The following is a 24,358-nucleotide window of genomic DNA, read 5'->3' on the forward strand; positions in this document are numbered from 1 at the left end:
ACAACAGGTCTGTAAGCCAATCAGAAGAGAGGAGGCTCTGAGATTTCAGGTAAACACTCAGAAAAACCAAATCCTTCAAGGTTGGATGGTGGGAACAGGTCGGCGGGGCTTGGGGCACGGCTGAGAGCGGTTACTGCTTTGTTGTAACATCACAAAGTTACAGAAGTCCTGACGGCTTGTTTTAGAGCTCAGTTTCTGAAAACACGCTGTCTCTATGGAAATCTCACTTTATACAATATGGGACCTTTTAAATCTTGCTTGAAAGTTCAGAAGTATTTTCCTCTTTAAAGCAGCTGTTGCCTTCACTAATCAAATGATTCCATTTCCACCATGGCATTCTTTTATATAATGGACTTTATTAACAGCATCAATAATACAGCTCAATTTTAAAAACAAGTCATTCTCACCAAAACTTCATGTGAAGTCCAAAATAAAAAAAACAACGTGATCATTTACATTCAGCAAAGAATCACAACTGCACAACAACCAAACGTGAATGGTACCCATGTTGCAAAAAGGAATGATCTACACACAGGATTCAAAGGCAGATCCAGCAGCATTGGAAATGGTAGAACAGCAGTGAAGCCAGACATTACACTGCAGGAATCGGAGAAGATGGACTCAGTCCTCCCATTCAGTGTTGGATATACAGTATAACCAATATGCTGCCAGTATCCTTTTATTGTAATCTCATCCATGATTTATCAAATAAACTGTATTCACTGATACAGGGTGCTTCTGCATTGCCTTGTGCAATGATCACACACACATTCTTCAGTTACAAATTTTCCAATGGGAGAAATCTAAGGCTTTACATGATAAAAACTGATACATGAACAACCGCAAGTGTCACTTCAGCGGTAGTGGTGCCGTTTTAGAAATGATAAAACAAATCTGTAGGCTCCATGACTTCTCTGTCGATCTGCTGCATCCTCAAAAAAATTTAGTCCATGCAACTTAAGTTTGGCACAGAAAGGAGCAGAGAGTTTGGTACAAAAGCAAAAGAATATAAAAAGAATAATAAGAATAATGCCCCATCGAACCGGAAACTACGAGAAAAAAATTTATTCAAAGATACTTCTACTATGTATCAAAGTATCTTCATGTTTTTATGATTCACAGAACAAAACATACAACACTTCTTATATGTACACACCACTTCAAGTCTCAGAAAATTCAAAAATCAAGATATTACAAGAAAAAAAACGGTGAGAGAAAACCTCCACACTGTCAATCATCAAAAAACAGTTATGTGTTTTTAATCATGCTGGTTTATTTATGTAAATTGGAATATTAGTAAGTATGTAATCATTTATGGTCGTTCTCTGTTGGTGCAGAGAGTACGATGGGATGTAGAGAGAAACAGTGAGGCGGTTTCACCTCCGTACGACAAAGACGCCAACTCATACAAATGTAACATATGCATAGAAAAAGGAAAACTCAACCTTCTGTGAAATCAACTAATCTCCCAAAATGCTTGAAACGATGACCGAGCCTCGGCCTTAGAAAAGCAGATCATTAAAGTGAAATCATCTAATGGACTGAGGGCTCGCGGCAGAGCTCCTCCTTTTTGTTTGGAAATCAGTGGAAATAATCACGAATGCCACACCACCTTCCTCACTAGCTGCAGCTACAATATCATTAAATATGATATAGCAAAAGAGCCGACTCTTTGTCTTCCCTTCCCTTCATTGGGTGATTTTACAAGCACCACCTCATGTGGACAAAGCAGCGTCCACATGACTCGTACAGTCAACACATGCTCTCTAACCTGTGGACCCGCTGTAATTGGAGTACAGAGCTCGTAGCCTTGTGTCTTCTGGTCTCTGGCTGAACTGTGCTCTCTGTTTGTTGCTACAGTGTCTGAACTATGTTGCGAATGTATAGTCCACTAATGATGGAGCTCCTTGCCTTTTATAAGCTGTGGATACTCTGTGGGCTGTTGAGCTGTCGTTAGGCAAATGCTTGATTAGTTAATTAGAGCTTTAGAGCTTTAGAGCAAATTAAAAGACTGTGCATGTGTCTTGTACCGATTTCTATTTCTCTGCACCTCAAAGGAGACACAGAGTTTACATCAGTGGCTGTTTGGTTGTTTAAAACATTGGCGTGAACCATTTCTGTTCCCAGAGAAGCATCGCTCTCCCTCCCCCCCTCCGCTGGACGAACTGAACTGACTCTTCACAGCGTCAGCAAACAAATTAAGTAAAGAACGATGGGAGGCAGAGCAGAAACAGGAAGAAGGAAAAAGAGTGGATGATGGCGAGGAATGAGGACAGGTGTGAGAGAGAGCAAGAGACCCATGGTGGAGCTGGGGGTCGGTAAGGTCGGGGGCATGTTGTCCTGCCTTATACAGGTGGTGGTGGGGTTGTAGCAGAGGCTTCAGCCCGTGCTGAGCTCTGACTCCAGCTCCATCGGGCTCATTTCTCCCTGTAGAACAGCAGGTACATCTTCAGAGGCTCGGGCAGTGGCAGGCCCAGTATCCTCTCTCTCAGGATGTTCACGGCCGGCTGGGGTCGGAGCAGCTCTCCGGTCTCCTTCTCTTCCTCCTCCTCCTGCTCCTCTTCTTCATCCTCTTCCTCCAACGTCTCCTCCTCTTCGACCAGCCCTCCTCCTCCTCTCACTGCCCTCCTGCTCCCTCTCATCTGCCGCCTTGCCTCCCTCTCTCCCGCCCCTTCCTCCTCATCCACCGCTCGTCCTCCCTGGTTGTTGTTGCTGTCCAGAGAGGCGGAGCCGATGCCGCTGCTGGCCACCACCTGATGGGTGGCGAGGACGAGGGCGTTGCAGTGGCGCCGGTGAACGCGCCGGCGTTTGAAGCGAGGGCCGTACTTGTGGAGCCCAGCTACCGCCAGGCCTCTACCCACGCTGAAGGAAGAACCTCGGCCACGTGACTGGCTGTCTCCTCCATCTGTGGTCACTCTGAGGGTGTGGCGGATGCAGATACGAGCCAGCTCCTGTAACGACCGAACCTCATACTTGGCTGCAAAATTGATAACCAAATAAAAAAAGGTCCCAATAATTAGATGCAAACTACACGTATTAATATTCATTTTTAGTTGTAGTTTTGAATTTAAATGAGACTCACGTAATGGGACAGTCCTGGGTTTGCCGTTTGTGCTGTGTTTAGGTAACACCAGAGGAGCGAAGGACACAGAGATGATCTTCTTGGTCTCCCAGCTGTTCGTCCCGGTGCGGGTGATCTTGGTCAACTGCAGCAAATACAGCATGGTTAAATCATAAGTCTTTATTCTCTGCACCTTCTGTGTGTGCAGTAGGGTTTTCTCGGCCCATATTATCAGAGTTCAATGTGTTCATGTGTTCCAATAAGTCAATCAATCCCACAAGAACCGTTTCAAGATATTCAGCAATGGAAAATCCGTTTTTTGATAGTGCAAATCATTTGTGCTGATGCTACGATTCTGTTTGCAACACAAGTAGTTGGCTTTTCCATAGTTATAAGGTGCTGTCCATACAATATACCAATTATATAACAATTCCTATGAAAGCCATAAGCTACTAACATTTCCAGACACCCGATAAAACACAGATTCAAGAAGAGTTTTTTACCCACACCTTGAAGGTCCCGTATTTTACAGTGTTTTATTTGAAGTGTTAGTGTTATAAGAAAATATATTTGTGGTTTTAAGAACCAAAAACCATCTCAGTGCTGTTTTACATCCAGAAGCCAAATCCTGCAAGGTTGGATTGTGGGTCCAGATGGGCGGGGCTTGGGGCATGGCTGAGAGCAGTGACTGTTTGGTTGTGACATCACAAAGTTACAGAAGTCCTGATGGCTCGGCAATTAACCTAAACCTGCATGTTTTTGGATTGTGGGAGGAAGCCGGAATAACCGGAGGAAACCCACGCAGGCATATGGAGAACAGAAAGGCCCCAGCCAGCCGGCAGGTTCAAAAACAGAACCAGACTGCTAACCACTGCGCCACCGTGCCACCTAATAATCCCAAATAAGGGGATTTAAAGTGTTGTAAAATATATTTTAAACACCAACCTTTTCCTCAAGAGGCATCACCAGAATGCCCCCCACCTTGAGCAGGTTCTTCATGTAATCCTCATGCTCCTTCTGCACCCCGGCCCCACAGTACACCCTGTCATACTGACGGCTCTCTGGAGGGATCTCCAGGCAGTTGCCCACAACGAAGGAGGGCTCACAGAACTCAAACCTGAGCAGAAACACAGGGCCGATTGAAAACATTGCACACATGCGTAAATGACATGAAATGTGACTGAGACATCGGGAGACCTACTTGTCAAAGCTGTCGCTGGTTTTGATGAAGGAATCGAGCTTTTGGTAGGCGTACTCGATCACGTCCGCGTGCAGCTCTATGCCGTGATTCACTCCAAATGGTCCTGTTAGCATGACATGAACAACATTTACATCTTTTTTTGTGTCAAACTTTGAAAACCCCTGTAAATAAATAAACCTGGCAGAGTTCAGATGACACACTGAACTGTTGCGTTTCACCACATACCCAGTATGAGGCCGACCATGGTGCTGAGGTAGCCAGTCCCACTGCCAAGGTTGAGGAAGGAGAGGCCAGGGTGGAGATCCAGAGCCTCCATCACCTCAGAGTAGATGCACGGAGCAGACAGGTGGATGTTTCCATGCCGCCACGCCAAATCCTGACAAGAACAATAGTATAAGCTTCTTTCAGACCAAAAATCTTTTAGCCAATCGAACTTTCTACAGCTGTGCCCTTTAAAACATAATAACCAGTGACCGAAAAACCAGTCTGGGTGACTCCACAGCCTTTTATTATGCTCACCTTGTAGGCGTTGTCCCGGTATTCATCCAGGTAATAATCAGCCCGGTCGATGGCTCGAAAAGCTCGCTCCACCAAGTCTGAGCGGATGTAGTAAGCTTCCTTCAGGTTGTCAATCAAGTCATCATTGTCCTCACCGGCACTCACAGCTCCACCCATCCTGACTACAACAAAGAGAAAGAGGTGGTTTACTATCCCATCATGTGATCTCCAGAGGAACAAGTTACCAGTACCGCTAAGTATTGTTGCATACAGAACTTATCACCCACTGTCATCAGGACTGCGGGGAAATGTACAAGAAGAGACATGTCTGTTCAGAGAAGCAACATGAAGACAGTATCTTCCTCTCAACTAAATGTCCCTGTATGTTTATGATTGTTTTGGCTTTAACCTAAAAATTTTCTTCATTTTTTTCAGTTGCTTTTCAATTTCTATAATTTTTTATTGATGGGAGATTTCGGGGTTGAGAAACCTGCTCTCTACAGTACTTACGTAGAATAAAAGTCTGAATCCTCACAACCAATCATAGTAAATTAAATATATTTGGGTTTTGAAGTGTTGGTTCACTGTGCAGTGCTGGTGGCACAGGGTGCCTATTAGTGACAGGGTCAACTGAATAGTGAAACTAGTTGTTTGTATGTGTTTTTTAATTACAGGTGTATATATACATATATTTTATATTTTTAATTATCTATTCAATTTTTTTTTTTTTTTTTTTTTTTTTACACATATTCAACATATATTTAGGAGTGTGTGTTTTCAAAATAGTCACATATATTTCTGGCTTTCTTGTTTCATTGTATACATCAACTGCCAGTGAACATACAGTCCAAACCTGGTTAGTTTCTGATTATTCCCAGAGATATATGTGAAAAAAATTTTCACTATTTTGAGTTTTAGAGAGGATCCAAATCTCATGCAAATAAACTACTTTGTGGTTTTATATATATATATATATATATATATATATATAAAACGTGGTTGTGCTTTGTTCTACCTTAGGTGGACCTATCTGTACTTTTGAATGCTTTAGTTCCTCTACAAAAACAAGTAATATCATCTTGTGCACTGAGAAACTGTAATCTGCATTTTTTTTTTTTTTTTTTTTTTACATCAAGACTAAATGATGAATCAGTTAATTGTCAAAGTAATCAGCAGACAATTCCAACATTTGTCCTTTAGTGTTAACTTCATATGTGCACACCTTGGATAAACTCTTAGTCACAACCTGTCAATGCATGTATGATTTGACAGCACCAGGCAATGGTTACTGATTCTAAATACATCCAGTGTGACGCTGTTTGGGTCTTTGTAAACTGATGAAGCCTGAAACCACCAACTTCAGAGGCCTGAAAGAGCTTTTGGCAGCAGAGTACAGCTGTAGGTGTGAACACTGCTGTGGCTGTGTTTCAGAGCTGTGCTGAAAACAACACCAGGGAACACAATGCCAGAGGACAGATCACAGGGAACACTGGCTGCCAAATGCTGGCCAGAGTCATGAGGCCATAAAAGAACAAAGAACTGTGTGCATTTAAATATTTGGACCTCCTGCCTTTGATGGCACTTGGGTGAGTTAAACAGGAGGTTGTCAGCTACTGGATCAAATGAATCCCTGTTTTCAAGGGGAGGGGGGAGAATCCAGGATGAGAGCTGTGAGTAAAATCAGATCCTGCTTCTGTAAGATATTAAATGACCTGAAGAGGGCGCTGTGAGCCGCTCTGTAACACGGTAAGTGGTTTAGTAGGCTAGTAGGGTACACACTTCCTGCAAAAACACTGCTGTTTGAGCTTCGCAGTTCATTTGCTGATTCACCGAATAAACCACCACGGCCACTCTTTCCTTCATATGGTTTTATAGACGAGTGACTGTAACTCCAGCTGGGCTCATTTCACCGCAGCCTGCGTGCTGCTGCGGTCGATGTTTGCGCCACTCAGGTGATCCACTTTCGAATAAACACAAAAAAACGCAGCCTCTCGTGACCTAACAGTTACTTCATATAAACACCAAAAACAAAATATGACGCCTACAACACACTGTAACGCAGCGGCAAGGTCAACACAAACAGAAATAACCGCATAGATCGTCTACGCTGGAGGAGATAAAGAATCGAGACAACAATAACAACAGCTGCTGTAAAACACAAACCCGCAGCTCCGCACTGAGACCGGCTGGAGCTGGTGTTGTACCTTGTGGAAACGCCGACTGGTTTTCTCCGTCTTAGCGGGTTTCCTTGTGCTCAGCCTTTTGTTGTTAAGGGGTCCAGCCAGAAACACAACTGCTGGATGTAAACATTCGGCCAGCTGACGCTCTGACGTAAGACGTAATGTACGCAAAATAACGGCCGGAGGAGGATGGCCTACATTCAGCAGCAGTGAGGGCTGCGGAGCGGGAACAGCAAACATGTGGTTTGAAACGAGTAGAGATAGATGAATATTTTAACTGTATGAACGACTGAAAAACTTTATTAATAACAAAGTCTTAGTCTTTAGTCAGATTATATAGTTATCTTAACCACGTGACATCACTCAATTAGCTTTATGCTCAGCCTCTGTGCTCTAAGTAGCTTAAGAAACTAAGTGTCTGGACCTTTAAATGGTCTTTATGTAACGATGTAATTGAATAAGCTTCGGTACTACCTGCGTCATTCCAATGGGCCTTCACCTGGCCAGTAATATTGGCCTTACCTTCAATGAAGACGTATTGTCACAGTAAGAAAAGAAAAAGACTGAATTCCACTTAGAAGCTTCAGTGTTTGGGTCCTCATATTGTTGACGCTGGCTCACTGTATCACTGTTGACTTACTGATACTTGAATAAACGGTGAAGTGTTTGTTATGGGTTGTACAATGGGCATATTAAATCTGAGGGGTTGCAAACAGAAAATGTGTTGGATATATCAATGTATTAATTTAATTTCTGTGGAAAATCCCATGAAAATGTCAACATTATTACTATGACTTTTTTTTTTATACCTTACTATCCTATGATGTTATATATCTTACTATACTATGACGTTGTTATACCTTAATTCAATATGACTGTTTTATGCCTTATTATACTATGACTTTTTATGACTTACTATGATTTTTTATGGCTTAGTATACTATGATTTTTTTCATGCTTTACTATACAATGACGTTTTTATGACGTTTTATGCCTTATCATACTATGCATTTTTGAAGACGTTTTATGCCATACTATACTATGACGTTTTTTGGCATTTTTTTATGACATACTATATAGTATCACGTTTTTTTTTTGTTTTTTTTTTTAACATTTTAATGCCTTGTTATGCTATGACATTTTTATGCCATACTATACTATGATTTTTTTTTTTTGTACCTTAGTATACTATGACATTTCTATGCCTTACTATACTATGACTTTTTATGCCATAGTATACTATGACGTTTTTGTGACGTTTTTATGCCTTACTATACTATGACGTTTTTTTTTACATTTTTATGCCTTACTATATTGTGACATTTTATGCCATACTATACTATGACATTTTATGCCTTACTATACTATGATGTTTTATGCCATAGTATACTATGACGTTTTTTGACATTTCTCTTCCTGACTATTCTGTTACATCTTTTGACATTTATATGCCTTACTATACTATGACATTTTTATGCCTTACTGTACTATGACTTTTTATGCCATACTATACTATGACATTTTTATGCCTTACTATACTAGGACATTTTATGCCTTACTATACTATGACTTTTTATGCCATACTATACTATGACGTTTTTTGACATTTTTATGCCTGACTATTCTGTTACATCTTTTGACATTTCTATGCCTTACTATACTAGGACATTTTATGCCTTACTATACTATGACTTTTTATACCATACTATACTATGACATTTTTTGACATTTTTATGCCTTACTATACTATGACGTTTTTTGACATTTTTATGCCATACTATACTATGACGTTTTTTTTTACATTTTTATGCCTTACTATACTATGACGTTTTTTTTTAAATTGTATGCCTTACTATATTATGACATTTTATGACATACTATACTATGACATTTTTTGACATTTTTATGCCATACTATACTAAGATGTTTTTTGATATTTTTATGCCTTACTATTCCTTGACGTTTTTTGACATTTTTATGCCTTACTAGACTATGACATTTTATGCCATACTATACCATGATTTTTATGCCATATAATGCTATGACGTTTTTTTGACATTTTTATACCTTAGTATACTAGGACATTTTATGCCTTACTATACTATGACTTTTTATGCATTACTATACTATGATGTTTTTTTGACATTTTTACGCCTTACTATACTATGACTTTTTATGCCATACTATACTATTACGTTTTTTGACATTTTTATGCATTACTATACTATGACGTTTTTTGTCATTTTTATGCCTAACTATTCCGCGATGTTTTTTTTTTTACATTTTATGCCTTACTATATTATGACATTTAATGACATACTATACTATGACGTTTTTTTTTACAGTTTTATACCTTAGTATACTAGGACATTATGACTTTTTATGCATTACTATACTATGATGTTTTTTGATATTTTTATGCCTTACTATACCATGACTTTTTATGCATTACTATACTATGACGTTTTTTTTACAGTTTTATACCTTAGTATACTAGGACATTTTATGCCTTACTATACTATGACTTTTTATGCATTACTATACTATGATGTTTTTTTGACATTTTTATGCCTTACTATACAATGACTAGTAAATGCCATACTGTACTATGACATTTTTTGACATTTTTATGCCTGACTAACATACATCTTTATGCCTGACTAACATACATCTTACATCTTTTGACATTTCTATGCCTTACTATACTAGGACATTTTATGCCTTACAATACTATGACTTTTTATGCCATACTATACTATGACGTTTTTTTTTTTTACATTTTTATGCCTTACTATATTATGACATTCAATGCCTTAGTATAATATGACGTTTTTTGACATTTTTATGCCTGACTATTCTGTTACATCTTTTGACATTTCTATGCCTTACTATACTATGACATTTTTTGCCTTACTATACTATGACGTTTTTATGACATTTTTATACCTTACTATTCTGTGACATTTTTTGACATTTTTATGTCATACTATACTATGACGTTTTTTTGACATTTTTATGCCTGACTATTCTGTGAAGTTTTTTTTTTTTTTTTACAATTTATTCCTTACTATACTAGGACATTTTTTGCCTTACTATACTATGACGTTTCATGACATTTTTATACCTTAGTATACTATGACATTTTTTATGCCTTACTATACTATGACGTTTTTGTGACGTTTTTATGCCTTACTATACTATGACGTTTTTTTTTACATTTTTATGCCTTACTATATTGTGACATTTTATGCCATACTATACTATGACATTTTATGCCTTACTATACTATGATGTTTTATGCCATAGTATACTATGACGTTTTTTGACATTTCTCTTCCTGACTATTCTGTTACATCTTTTGACATTTATATGCCTTACTATACTATGACATTTTTATGCCTTACTGTACTATGACTTTTTATGCCATACTATACTATGACATTTTTATGCCTTACTATACTAGGACATTTTTTGCCTTACTATACTATGATGTTTTTTTGACATTTTTATACCTTAGTATACTATCACATTTTTATGCCTTACTATACTATAACTTTTTTATGACATTTTTGTGCCTTACTATACTAGGACATTTTTTGCCTTACTATACTATGACGTTTTATGCCATATTATACTATGACGTTTTTGTGACGTTTTTATGCCTTACTATACTATGACGTTTTTTTTTACATTTTTATGCCTTGCTATATTGTGACATTTTATGCCATACTATACTATGACATTTTATGCCTTACTATACTATGACGTTTTTTGACATTTTTATGCCTTACTATATTGTGACATTTTATGCCATACTATACTATGACATTTTTATGCCTTACTATACTATGATGTTTTTTTGACATTTTTATACCTTAGTATACTATCACATTTTTATTCCTTACTATACTATAACTTTTTTTTGACATTTTTGTGCCTTACTATACTAGGACATTTTTTGCCTTACTATACTATGACGTTTTTTTTTTTACATTTTTATGCCTTACTATTTTGTGACATTTTATGCCATACTATACTATGACGTTTTTTAACATTTTTATGCCTGACTATTCTGTTACATCTTTTGACATTTCTATGCCTGACTATACTAGGACATTTTATGTCTTACTATACTATGACTTTTTAAGCCATACTATACTATGACATTTTTATGCCATACTATACTATGACGTTTTTTGACATTTTTATGCCTTACAATACGTTTTTTGACATTTTTAATCCTGACTATTCTGTGACATCTTTTGACATTTCTATGCCTTACTATACTAGGACATTTTATGCCTTACTATACTATGACTTTTTATGCCATACTATACTATGACGTTTTTTGACATTTTTATGCCATACTATACTATGACGTTTTTTTTTACATTTTTATGCCTTACTATACTATGACGTTTTTTTTTAAATTGTATGCCTTACTATATTATGACATTTTATGACATACTATACTATGACATTTTTTGACATTTTTATGCCATACTATACTAAGATGTTTTTTGATATTTTTATGCCTTACTATTCCTTGACGTTTTTTGACATTTTTATGCCTTACTAGACTATGACATTTTATGCCTTATTATACTATGACTTTTTATGCCATACTATACTATGACATTTTTTGACATTTTTATGCCATACTATACTATGACGTTTTTTGATATTTTTATGCCTGACTATTCTGTTACATCTTTTGACATTTCTATGCCTTACTATACTATGACTTTTTAGGCCATACTATACTATGACGTTTTTTGACATTTTTATGCCATACTATAATAGGACATTTTATGCCTTACTATACTATGACTTTTTATGCATTACTATACTATGATGTTTTTTTGACATTTTTACGCCTTACTATACTATGACTTTTTATGCCATACTATACTATGACGTTTTTTGACATTTTTATGCATTACTATACTATGACGTTTTTTTGTCATTTTTATGCCTAACTATTCCGCGACGTTTTTTTTTTTACATTTTATGCCTTACTATATTATGACATTTAATGACATACTATACTATGACGTTTTTTTTACAGTTTTATACCTTAGTATACTAGGACATTATGACTTTTTATGCATTACTATACTATGATGTTTTTTGATATTTTTATGCCTTACTATTCTGTGACGTTTTTTGACATTTTTATGCCTTACTATACCATGACTTTTTATGCATTACTATACTATGACGTTTTTTTTACAGTTTTATACCTTAGTATACTAGGACATTTTATGCCTTACTATACTATGACTTTTTATGCATTACTATACTATGATGTTTTTTGACATTTTTATGCCTTACTATACAATGACTAGTAAATGCCATACTGTACTATGACATTTTTTGACATTTTTATGCCATACTATACTATGATGTTTTTTTACATTTTTATGCCTGACTAACGTACATCTTTATGCCTGACTAACATACATCTTACATCTTTTGACATTTCTATGCCTTACTATACTAGGACATTTTATGCCTTACAATACTATGACTTTTTATGCCATACTATACTATGACGTTTTTTTTTTTACATTTTTATGCCTTACTATATTATGACATTCAATGCCTTAGTATAATATGACGTTTTTTGACATTTTTATGCCTGACTATTCTGTTACATCTTTTGACATTTCTATGCCTTACTATACTATGACATTTTTTGCCTTACTATACTATGACGTTTTATGACATTTTTATACCTTACTATTCTGTGACATTTTTTGACATTTTTATGTCATACTATACTATGACGTTTTTTGACATTTTTATGCCTGACTTTTCTGTGAAGTTTTTTTTTTTTTTTTACAATTTATTCTTTACTATACTAGGACATTTTTTGCCTTACTATACTATGACGTTTCATGACATTTTTATACCTTACTATTCTGTGACATTTTTTGACATTTTAATGCCTTACTATACGATGACGTTTTTTTGACATTTTTATACCTTAGTATACTATGACATTTTTTATGCCTTACTATACTATGACGTTTTTTGCCATTTTTATACCTTAGTATAATATAACATTTTTATGCCATAGTATACTATGATGTTTTTTAACATTTTTATGCCTTATTATACAATAACTTTTTTTTGACATTTTTGTGCATTACACTAGGACATTTTATGCCATACTATACTATCACGTTTTTTGATATTTTTATGCCTCACTATTCTATTACATTTTTATGCCTTACTATACTATGATGTTTTTTTGACATTTTTATACCTTAGTATACTATCACATTTTTATGCCTTACTATACTATAACTTTTTATGCCTTACTATACTATGACATTTTATGCCTTACTATACTATGACGTTTTATGCCATACTATACTATGACGTTTTTTGACATTTTTATGCCTGACTATACTAGGAAATTTTATGCCTTATTATACTATGACTTTTTATGCCATACTATACTATGACATTTTTTGACATTTTTATGCCATACTATACTATGACGTTTTTTGATATTTTTATGCCTGACTATTCTGTTACATCTTTTGACATTTCTATGCCTTACTATACTATGACTTTTTAGGCCATACTATACTATGACGTTTTTTGACATTTTTATGCCATACTATAATAGGACATTTTTTGCCTTACTATACTATGACGTTTTATGACATTTTTATACCTTACTATTCTGTGACATTTTTTGACATTTTAATGCCATACTATACTATGACATTTTTATGTCATACTATACTATGACGTTTTTTGAAATTCTTTTGCCTGACTATTCTGTGACGTTTTTTTTTTTTTACAATTTATTCCTTACTATACTAGGACATTTTTTGCCTTACTATACTATGACGTTTCATGACATTTTTATACCTTACTATTCTGTGACATTTTTTGACATTTTAATGCCTTACTATACTAGGACATTTTATGCCATACTATACTATCACGTTTTTTGCCATTTTTATGCCTGACTATACTTGGACATTTTATGCCTTACTATACTATGACTTTTTATGCCATACTATACTATGACGTTTTTTTTACATTTTTATGCCTTACTATACTATGACGTTTTTTTTTAATTGTATGCCTTACTATATTATGACATTTTATGACATACTATACTATGACATTTTTTGACATTTTTATGCCATACTATACTATGATGTTTTTTTTACATTTTTATGCCTGACTAACTTACATCTTTATGCCTGACTAACATACATCTTACATCTTTTGACATTTCTATGCCTTACTATACTAGGACATTTTATGCCTTACAATACTATGACTTTTTATGCCATACTATACTATGACGTTTTTTTTTTTTACATTTTTATGCCTTACTATATTATGACATTCAATGCCTTAGTATAATATGACGTTTTTTGACATTTTTATGCCTGACTATTCTGTTACATCTTTTGACATTTCTATGCCTTACTATACTATGACATTTTTTGCCTTACTATACTATGACGTTTTATGACATTTTTATACCTTACTATTCTGTGACATTTTTTGACATTTTTATGTCATACTATACTATGACGTTTTTTTGACATTTTTATGCCTGACTTTTCTGTGAAGTTTTTTTTTTTTTTTTTACAATTTATTCTTTACTATACTAGGACATTTTTTGCCTTACTATACTATGACGTTTCATGACATTTTTATACCTTACTATTCTGTGACATTTTTTGACATTTTAATGCCTTACTATACGATGACGTTTTTTTGACATTTTTATACCTTAGTATACTATGACATTTTTTATGCCTTACTATACTATGACGTTTTTTGCCATTTTTATACCTTAGTATAATATAACATTTTTATGCCATAGTATACTATGATGTTTTTTAACATTTTTATGCCTTATTATACAATAACTTTTTTTTGACATTTTTGTGCATTACACTAGGACATTTTATGCCATACTATACTATCACGTTTTTTGATATTTTTATGCCTCACTATTCTATTACATTTTTATGCCTTACTATACTATGATGTTTTTTTGACATTTTTATACCTTAGTATACTATCACATTTTTATGCCTTACTATACTATAACTTTTTATGCCTTACTATACTATGACATTTTATGCCTTACTATACTATGACGTTTTATGCCATACTATACTATGACGTTTTTTGACATTTTTATGCCTGACTATACTAGGAAATTTTATGCCTTATTATACTATGACTTTTTATGCCATACTATACTATGACATTTTTTGACATTTTTATGCCATACTATACTATGACGTTTTTTGATATTTTTATGCCTGACTATTCTGTTACATCTTTTGACATTTCTATGCCTTACTATACTATGACTTTTTAGGCCATACTATACTATGACGTTTTTTGACATTTTTATGCCATACTATAATAGGACATTTTTTGCCTTACTATACTATGACGTTTTATGACATTTTTATACCTTACTATTCTGTGACATTTTTTGACATTTTAATGCCATACTATACTATGACATTTTTATGTCATACTATACTATGACGTTTTTTGAAATTCTTTTGCCTGACTATTCTGTGACGTTTTTTTTTTTTTACAATTTATTCCTTACTATACTAGGACATTTTTTGCCTTACTATACTATGACGTTTCATGACATTTTTATACCTTACTATTCTGTGACATTTTTTGACATTTTAATGCCTTACTATACTAGGACATTTTTATGCCATACTATACTATCACGTTTTTTGCCATTTTTATGCCTGACTATACTTGGACATTTTTATGCCTTACTATACTATGACTTTTTATGCCATACTATACTATGACGTTTTTTTTACATTTTTATGCCTTACTATACTATGACGTTTTTTTTTAATTGTATGCCTTACTATATTATGACATTTTATGACATACTATACTATGACATTTTTTGACATTTTTATGCCATACTATACTATGATGTTTTTTTTTACATTTTTATGCCTTACTATATTATGACATTTAATGCCTTACTATAATATGACGTTTTTTGACATTTTAATGCCTGACTATTCTGTTACATCTTTTGACATTTCTATGCCTGACTATTCTGTTACATCTTTTGACATTTCTATGCCTTACTATACTATGACGTTTTATGCCATACTATACTATGACATTTTTTGACATTTTAATGCCATACTATACTATGACATTTTTATGTCATACTATACTATGACGTTTTTTGAAATTCTTATGCCTGACTATTCTGTGACGTTTTTTTTTTTACAATTTATTCCTTACTATACTAGGACATTTTTTGCCTTACTATACTATGACGTTTCATGACATTTTTATACCTTACTATTCTGTGACATTTTTTGACATTTTAATGCCTTACTATACTATGACATTTTATGCCATACTATACTATCACATTTTTTGACATTTTTATACCTTAGTATACTATGACATTTTTTATGCCTTGCTATACTATGACGTTTTTTGCCATTTTTATACCTTAGTATAATATAACATTTTTATGCCATAGTATGCTATGATGTTTTTTTAAATTTTTATGGCTTATTATACAATAACTTTTTTTTTTTACATTTTTGTGCCTTACTGTACTAGGACATTTTATGCCATACTATACTATCACGTTTTTTTGCCATTTTTATGCCTTACTATTCTTTGACTTTTTTTGACATTTTTATGCCTTACTATTCTATTACATTTTTATGCCTTACTATACTATGATGTTTTTTAAAATTTTTATGCCTTATTATACAATAACTTTTTTTTTACATTTTTGTGCCTTACTGTACTAGGACATTTTATGCCATACTATACTATCACATTTTTTGCCATTTTTATGCCTTACTATTCTGTGACTTTTTTTGACATTTTTATGCCTTACTATTCTATAAATTTTTTATGCCTTCCTATACTATGATGTTTTTTTGACATTTTTATACCTTAGTATACTAGGACATTTTATGCCTTACTATACTAGGACATTTTATGCCTTACTATACAATGACTTTTTATGCATTACTATACTATGATGTTTTTTGACATTTTTATGCCATACTATACTATAATGTTTTTTTGACATTTTATGCCTTACTATACTATGACGTTTTATGCCATAGTATACTATGATGTTTTTTAACGCTATTATGCCTTATTATACTATAACCTTATTTGACATTTTTGTGCTTTACTATACTATGATGTTTTTTGATATTTTTCTTCCTGACTATTCTGTTACATCTTTTGACATTTATATGCCTGACTATTCTAGGACATCTTTTGACATTTTGATGCCTTATTATATTATGATGTTTTTTGATTCTTTTGTGACATACTATATTGTGACTTTTTATGCTTTAATATACTATGACATTTTTTGACATTTTTATGCCTTACTATACTATGACATTTTTTGACATTTTTATGACATACTACACTATGACATTTTATGACATTTTTATGCCTTACTATACTGTGACATTTTTATGCAATATTATACTATGACATTTTTTGACATTTTTATGCCATAGTATACTGTGACTTTTTATGCCTTACTATACTACGATTTTTTTATGGCTTACTATGACTTTTTATGGCTTGCTATACTATGATGTTTTCATGCTTTACTATACAATGAGGTTTTTAGGACGTTTTGTGCATTACCATACTGTGACCTTTTTAAGATGTTTTATGCCATACTATACTATGACGTTTTTGACATTTTTATGCCTTACTATATAATATGACATTTTTTTAACATTTCAATTCTCTACTGTAATATGACATTTTTATGCTTCATTATACTATTTTTATGGCATACTACACTATGATTTTAAATGACATAGTATACTACAATGTTTTTTTCCCAGTTTTTCCCATAATATACTCTGACTATTCATGCCTTACTGTATTATGACTTTTCATGCCTTAGTATATTATGACTTTTCATGCCTTACTATATTATGACTTTCTATGCCATACTAATACCAATATACTATGGCATTCTTAAGCATTACTATACTATAATGTTTTTTGGGGGTTTTTTTACATACTATACTATGACTTTTTATGCCCTTTTATACTATGCCATGCCACACCACCCACCTACTTTTGGTCTCCAGCCATCCCCTCCAGAATGTTTTACTCACCTACCTCTTGTCTCCAGTGTCCTCCATACTCCTGCGTCGAATTGTCACCAGACAAGACCTGGTTCTCCGGACCCATTCCCCTTCCGCATTCACTATCCTTATTGTCTTCTCCTCAATAAACTCCCTTGCACTGTTATTGCTGTTGTGTTTTGTGTTCTTTCTCTGCTCAGGGTCTCACACTGGTTCTAACAAAAACATAACATTACGCCTTACTATACTATAATGTTTTAAACCTCAATATACTATGACATTTTCATGACATTCTATGTCTTACTATACTATGATGTTTTTACCAGTTTTATGCCTTATTATACTATAACTTTTTCATGCCTTAATATACAATTACGGTTTCATGACAATTTATTCCTTACTATTCTACTATACTGACTTTTTTTTCCTTTCTATACAATGACATTTTTAAACCACATGATGTTTTTATGAAATTTTATGCATTACTATACTATGACGTCTTATGTCTTATTATACTATGGCATTTTATGCCTTAATATACTATGGTATTTTTATGCATAACCAAGCTATGATGTTTTTTTTTATTTTTATGACATACTATACTATGACTTTTTATGCCTTTTTATACTATGCCATGCCACACCACCCACCCGCTTTTGGTCTCCAGCCATCCCTCTGGTTTCTCTCTAGTGAGAGTGTGCTACTCACCTACCTCTTGTCTCCAGTGTCCTCAATACTCCTGCCTTGTATTGTCACCAGACGAGACCTGGATTTCATGGACCCATTCCCTCTCCGCATTCATCATCCTGATTGTCTTCTCCTCAATAAACTCCCTTACAATGTTATTGCTGTTGTGTTTTGTGTTCTTTCTTCTCTCATGGGTCTCACACCAGTTCTGACAAAAACAAAACATTATGCCTTGAGATGAGATTTTATGGCATTTTTATGTCTTACCATATTATGACTTTTTATGCCATACTATACTATGACATTTTTTTTTAAATTTTATGCCATAATCTACTATGACAATTTTTATATTTTTATGTTTACTATACTATAATTTTATGTTTTCTTATACTATGACATTTTATGACATTTTTATGCATTATTATATTATGATTTTTTTATTCCACACTATACTATGATGTTTTTTTTTATTTTTATTCTAAGACATTTTTGACCTTAGTATACTATGACTTTTTATGCCTTATCATACTAAGCGATTTTATGACATTTTTATGCATTATTATATTATGACTGTTTGTGCCATACTATACTATGACATTTTAAAAAAAATTTTATGCCATAATATACTATGACACTTTTTATATTTTTATGACACACTATACTATGAATTTTCATGCCTTACTATATTACGACTTTATATGCCATACTATACTATGTCATTTTTTGACATTTTTATGCCATACTATACTATGTCATTTTTTGACATTTTTATGCCATACTATACTATGTCGTTTTTTTTTTTTTCGTTTTATGCCTTTTTATTCTAAGACATTTTTGACCTTACTATACTATGACTTTTTATGCCTTATTATACTAAGCGATTTTATTGCATTTTTATGCATTATTATATTATGACTGTTTATGCCATACTATACTATGACATTTTTAAAAAAAATTTTATGCCATAATATACTATGACACTTTTTATATTTTTATGACACACTATACTATGAATTTTCATGCCTTACTATATTACGACTTTATATGCCATACTATACTATGTCATTTTTTGACATTTTTATGCCATACTATACTATGTCATTTTTTGATATTTTTATGCCATACTATACTATGTCGTTTTTTTTTTTTTCCTTTTATGCCTTTTTATTCTAAGACATTTTTGACCTTAGTATACTATGACTTTTGATGCCTTATTATACTAAGCAATTTTATGACATTTTTATGTAATATTATATTATGAATTTTTATGCCATACTATACTATGACTTTTTTTTAAATTTTATGCCATAATATACTATGACACTTTTTATATTTTTATGCCTTACTATACTATAATTTTTTATGTTTTCTTATACTATGACATTTTATGACATTTTTATGCATTATTATGTTATGATTTTTTATTCCACACTATACTATAATGTTTTTTTTGATTTTTATTCTAAGACATTTTTGACCTTAGTATACTATGACTTTTTATGCCTTATTATACTAAGCGATTTTATTGCATTTTTATGCATTATTATATTATGACTTTTTATGCCATACTATACTATGACATTTTAAAAAAAATTTTATGCCATAATATACTATGACACTTTTTATATTTTTATGACACACTATACTATGAATTTTCATGCCTTACTATATTACGACTTTATATGCCATACTATACTATGTCATTTCTTGACATTTTTATGCCATACTATACTATGTCATTTTTTGACATTTTTATGCCATACTATACTATGTCATTTTTTTTTTTTTCCTTTTATGCCTTTTTATTCTAAGACATTTTTGACCTTAGTATACTATGACTTTTGATGCCTTATTATACTAAGCAATTTTATTGCATTTTTATGCATTATTATATTATGACTGTTTATGCCATACTATACTATGACATTTTTAAAAAAAATTTTATGCCATAATATACTATGACACTTTTTATATTTTTATGACACACTATACTATGAATTTTCATGCCTTACTATATTACGACTTTATATGCCATACAATACTATGTCATTTTTTGACATTTTTATGCCATACTATACTATGTCATTTTTTGACATTTTTATGCCATACTATACTATGTCGTTTTTTTTTTTTTCCTTTTATGCCTTTTTATTCTAAGACATTTTTGACCTTAGTATACTATGACTTTTGATGCCTTATTATACTAAGCGATTTTATGACATTTTTATGTAATATTATATTATGAATTTTTATGCCATACTATACTATGACTTTTTTTTAAATTTTATGCCATAATATACGATGACACTTTTTATATTTTTATGACACACTATACTATGAATTTTCATGCCTTACTATATTACGACTTTATATGCCATACTATACTATGTCATTTTTTGACATTTTTATGCCATACTATACTATGTCGTTTTTTTTTTTCCTTTTATGCCTTTTTATTCTAAGACATTTTTGACCTTAGTATACTATGACTTTTGATGCCTTATTATACTAAGCAATTTTATGACATTTTTATGTAATATTATATTGTGAATTTTTATGCCATACTATACTATGACTTTTTTTTTTATTTTATGCCATAATATACTATGACACTTTTTATATTTTTATGACATATTATACTATGAATTTTCATGCCTTACTATATTATGACTTTTTATGCCATACTAAACTATGTCATTTTTTTAAATTTTTAGGCCATACTTTACTATGTTGTTTTTGTTTTTTTTAAACATTTTTATGCCTTACTATACTAAGACATTTTAAAAAATTTTATGCCTTACTATACTAAGACATTTTTTAAAATTTTATGCCATAGTATACTATGTCATTTTTTCACATTTTTATGCCATACTATACTATGTTGTTTTTTTGGTTTTTTTGCGTTTTTTTGCGTTTTTATTCTAAGATATTTTTGACCTTAGTATACTATGACTTTTTATGCCTTATTATACTAAGCAATTTTAGGACATTCTTATGCATTATTATATTATGACTTTTTATACCATACTATACTATGTCGGTTTTTTTTTTTTTCGTTTTTATGCCTTTTTATTCTAAGACATTTTTGACCTTAGTATACTATGAATTTGATGCCTTATTATACTAAGCGATTTTATGACGTTTTTATGCGTTATTTTATTATGACTTTTTATGCAATACTATACTATGACTTTTTTTTAATTTTATGCCATAATATACTATGACAGTTTTTATATTTTTATGACACACTATACTATGACTTTTCATGCCTTACTATATTGTGACTTTTTATGACATAAAATACTATGAAACTTTTTATATTTTTATGACATATTATACTATGAATTTTCATGCCTTACTATATTATGACTTTTTATGCCATACTAAACTATGTCATTTTTTAAAATTTTTAGGCCATACTATACTATGTTGTTTTTGTTTTTTTTAAACATTTTTATGCCTTACTATACTAAGACATTTTTAAATATTTTATGCCTTGCCATACTAAGACATTTTTTTAAATTTTATGCCATAGTATACTATGTCATTTTTTGACATTTTTATGCCATACTATACTATGTTGTTTTTTTGTTTTTTTTGCGTTTTTTTGCGTTTTTATTCTAAGATATTTTTGACCTTAGTATACTATGACTTTTTATGCCTTATTATACTAAGCAATTTTAGGACATTCTTATGCATTATTATATTATGACTTTTTATACCATACTATACTATGTCGGTTTTTTTTTTTTCGTTTTTATGCCTTTTTATTCTAAGACATTTTTGACCTTAGTATACTATGAATTTGATGCCTTATTATACTAAGCGATTTTATGACGTTTTTATGCGTTATTTTATTATGACTTTTTATGCAATACTATACTATGACTTTTTTTTAATTTTATGCCATAATATACTATGACAGTTTTTATATTTTTATGACACACTATACTATGACTTTTCATGCCTTACTACATTGTGACTTTTTATGCAATAATATACTATGAAACTTTTTATATTTTTATGACATATTATACTATGAATTTTTATGCCTTACTATACTATGATTTTTTCTATGACTTACTATGACTTTTTATGGCTTGCTATACTATGATGTTTTCATGCTTTACTATACAATTAGGTTTTTATGACGTTTTGTGCATTACCATACTATGACTTTACTAAGATGTTTTATGCCATACTATACTATGATGTTTTTTGACATTTTTACGCCTGACTATTCTATGATGTCTTTTGACATTTTTATGCTTTACTATACTATGAAGTTTTTTGACATTTTTATGCCTTACTATACTATGAAATTTTCATGCCCTGATGTACTATAATTTTTTAAGTCTTCTTATACTATGACATTTTCATTACATGCTATACTATGACTTTTCATGCCTTATTGTATTATAAGATTTTATAACATTTTTATGCCTTACTATATTATGACTTTTTATGCCATAATATACTATGTCGTTTTTTTTTTACATTTTTATGCGTTACTATACTAAAACATTTTTGACGTCAGTATACTATGACTTTTTATGCCTTATTATACTATGCGATTTTATACCATTTTTATGCCTTTCTATATTCTGACTTTTTATGCCATACTATACTATGACATTTTCTACATTTTTATCCGATAATATACTATGAAACTTTTTATTTTTTTATGACATACTGTACTTTGAATTTTCATGCCTTACTATATTATGACTTTTTATGCCATACTAAACCATGCAATTTTTTGACATTTTTATGACACACTATACTATGACTTTTAATGCTTTACTATATCATGACTTTTTATGCCATACTATACTATGTCAATTTTTAGATTTTGATGCCATAATATACTATGACAATTTTTATATTTTTATGCTTTACTATACTAAGACATTTTTTTAAATTTTATGCCATAATATATTATGCCACTTTTTATACTATGACTTTTCATGCCTAACTATATTATGACTTTTTATGCCATACTAAACTATGTCATTTTTTGACATTTTTATGCCATACTATACTATTTTGTTTTTTTGTTTTTTTACATTCTTATGCCTTACTATACTATGACGTTTTTTGACCATTTTAAGCCTTACCATATTATGACATTTTTTCACGTTTTTTTGCCTTACTATACTATGATGTTTTATGACATATTTATGCCTTACTACACTATGACGTTTTTTGAAGATTTTATGCCTTACTATACTATTACCTTTTTTGACGTTTTATGCCATATTATACTATGACGTTTTTTCACATTATTATGCTTAACTATACTATGACCTTTTTTGAAAACTTTATGCCATACTATACTGTGTCGGTTTTTTGTTTTTTACATTTTTATGCTGTTTTATTCTAAGACATTTTTGACCTTAGTATACTATGACTTTTATGCCTTATTATACTAAGCGATTTTATGACATTTTTATGCATTATTATATAATGACTTTTTATGCCATACTATACTATGACATTTTTAAAAAGATTTTATGCCATAATATACTATGACACTTTTTATATTTTTATGACACACTATACTATGAATTTTCATGCCTTACTATATTAT

At 31.8% G+C, this 24,358-nt stretch overlaps 1 protein-coding gene across 1 annotated transcript; it reads right to left on the bottom strand.

Moving 5' to 3' along the window:
* Positions 1–336: 336 nt before the first annotated feature.
* On the bottom strand, positions 337–7,102 carry LOC130175280 (protein-L-isoaspartate O-methyltransferase domain-containing protein 2). Its single transcript, XM_056385673.1, has 7 exons — positions 6,965–7,102; positions 4,782–4,942; positions 4,488–4,638; positions 4,263–4,365; positions 4,007–4,178; positions 3,083–3,206; positions 337–2,977 (listed from the first exon to the last, which is right to left on the bottom strand). Exons 2-7 carry the CDS (start codon positions 4,935–4,937, stop codon positions 2,418–2,420), a joined length of 1,266 nt encoding a protein of 421 aa, XP_056241648.1. The 5' UTR covers positions 4,938–4,942; positions 6,965–7,102; the 3' UTR covers positions 337–2,417.
* Positions 7,103–24,358: the final 17,256 nt, after the last annotated feature.

Source organism: Seriola aureovittata, chromosome 9, assembly GCF_021018895.1.
Source record: "Seriola aureovittata isolate HTS-2021-v1 ecotype China chromosome 9, ASM2101889v1, whole genome shotgun sequence".
Classification (NCBI taxonomy): domain Eukaryota; kingdom Metazoa; phylum Chordata; class Actinopteri; order Carangiformes; family Carangidae; genus Seriola; species Seriola aureovittata.

What these genes read in the sequence shown, in the direction of transcription:
- LOC130175280 (XM_056385673.1), bottom strand. Translation starts at nt 4,937, where the DNA reads ATGGGTGGAGCTGTGAGTGCCGGTGAGGACAATGATGACTTGATTGAC. An exon ending in ACCGGGACAACGCCTACAAG is followed by an intron (nt 4,639 to 4,781) that starts GTGAGCATAATA and finishes TGTTCTTGTCAG; the next exon opens with GATTTGGCGTGGCGGCATGG. An exon ending in ACCCAGGACTGTCCCATTAC is followed by an intron (nt 2,978 to 3,082) that starts GTGAGTCTCATT and finishes TCAATTTTGCAG; the next exon opens with CCAAGTATGAGGTTCGGTCG.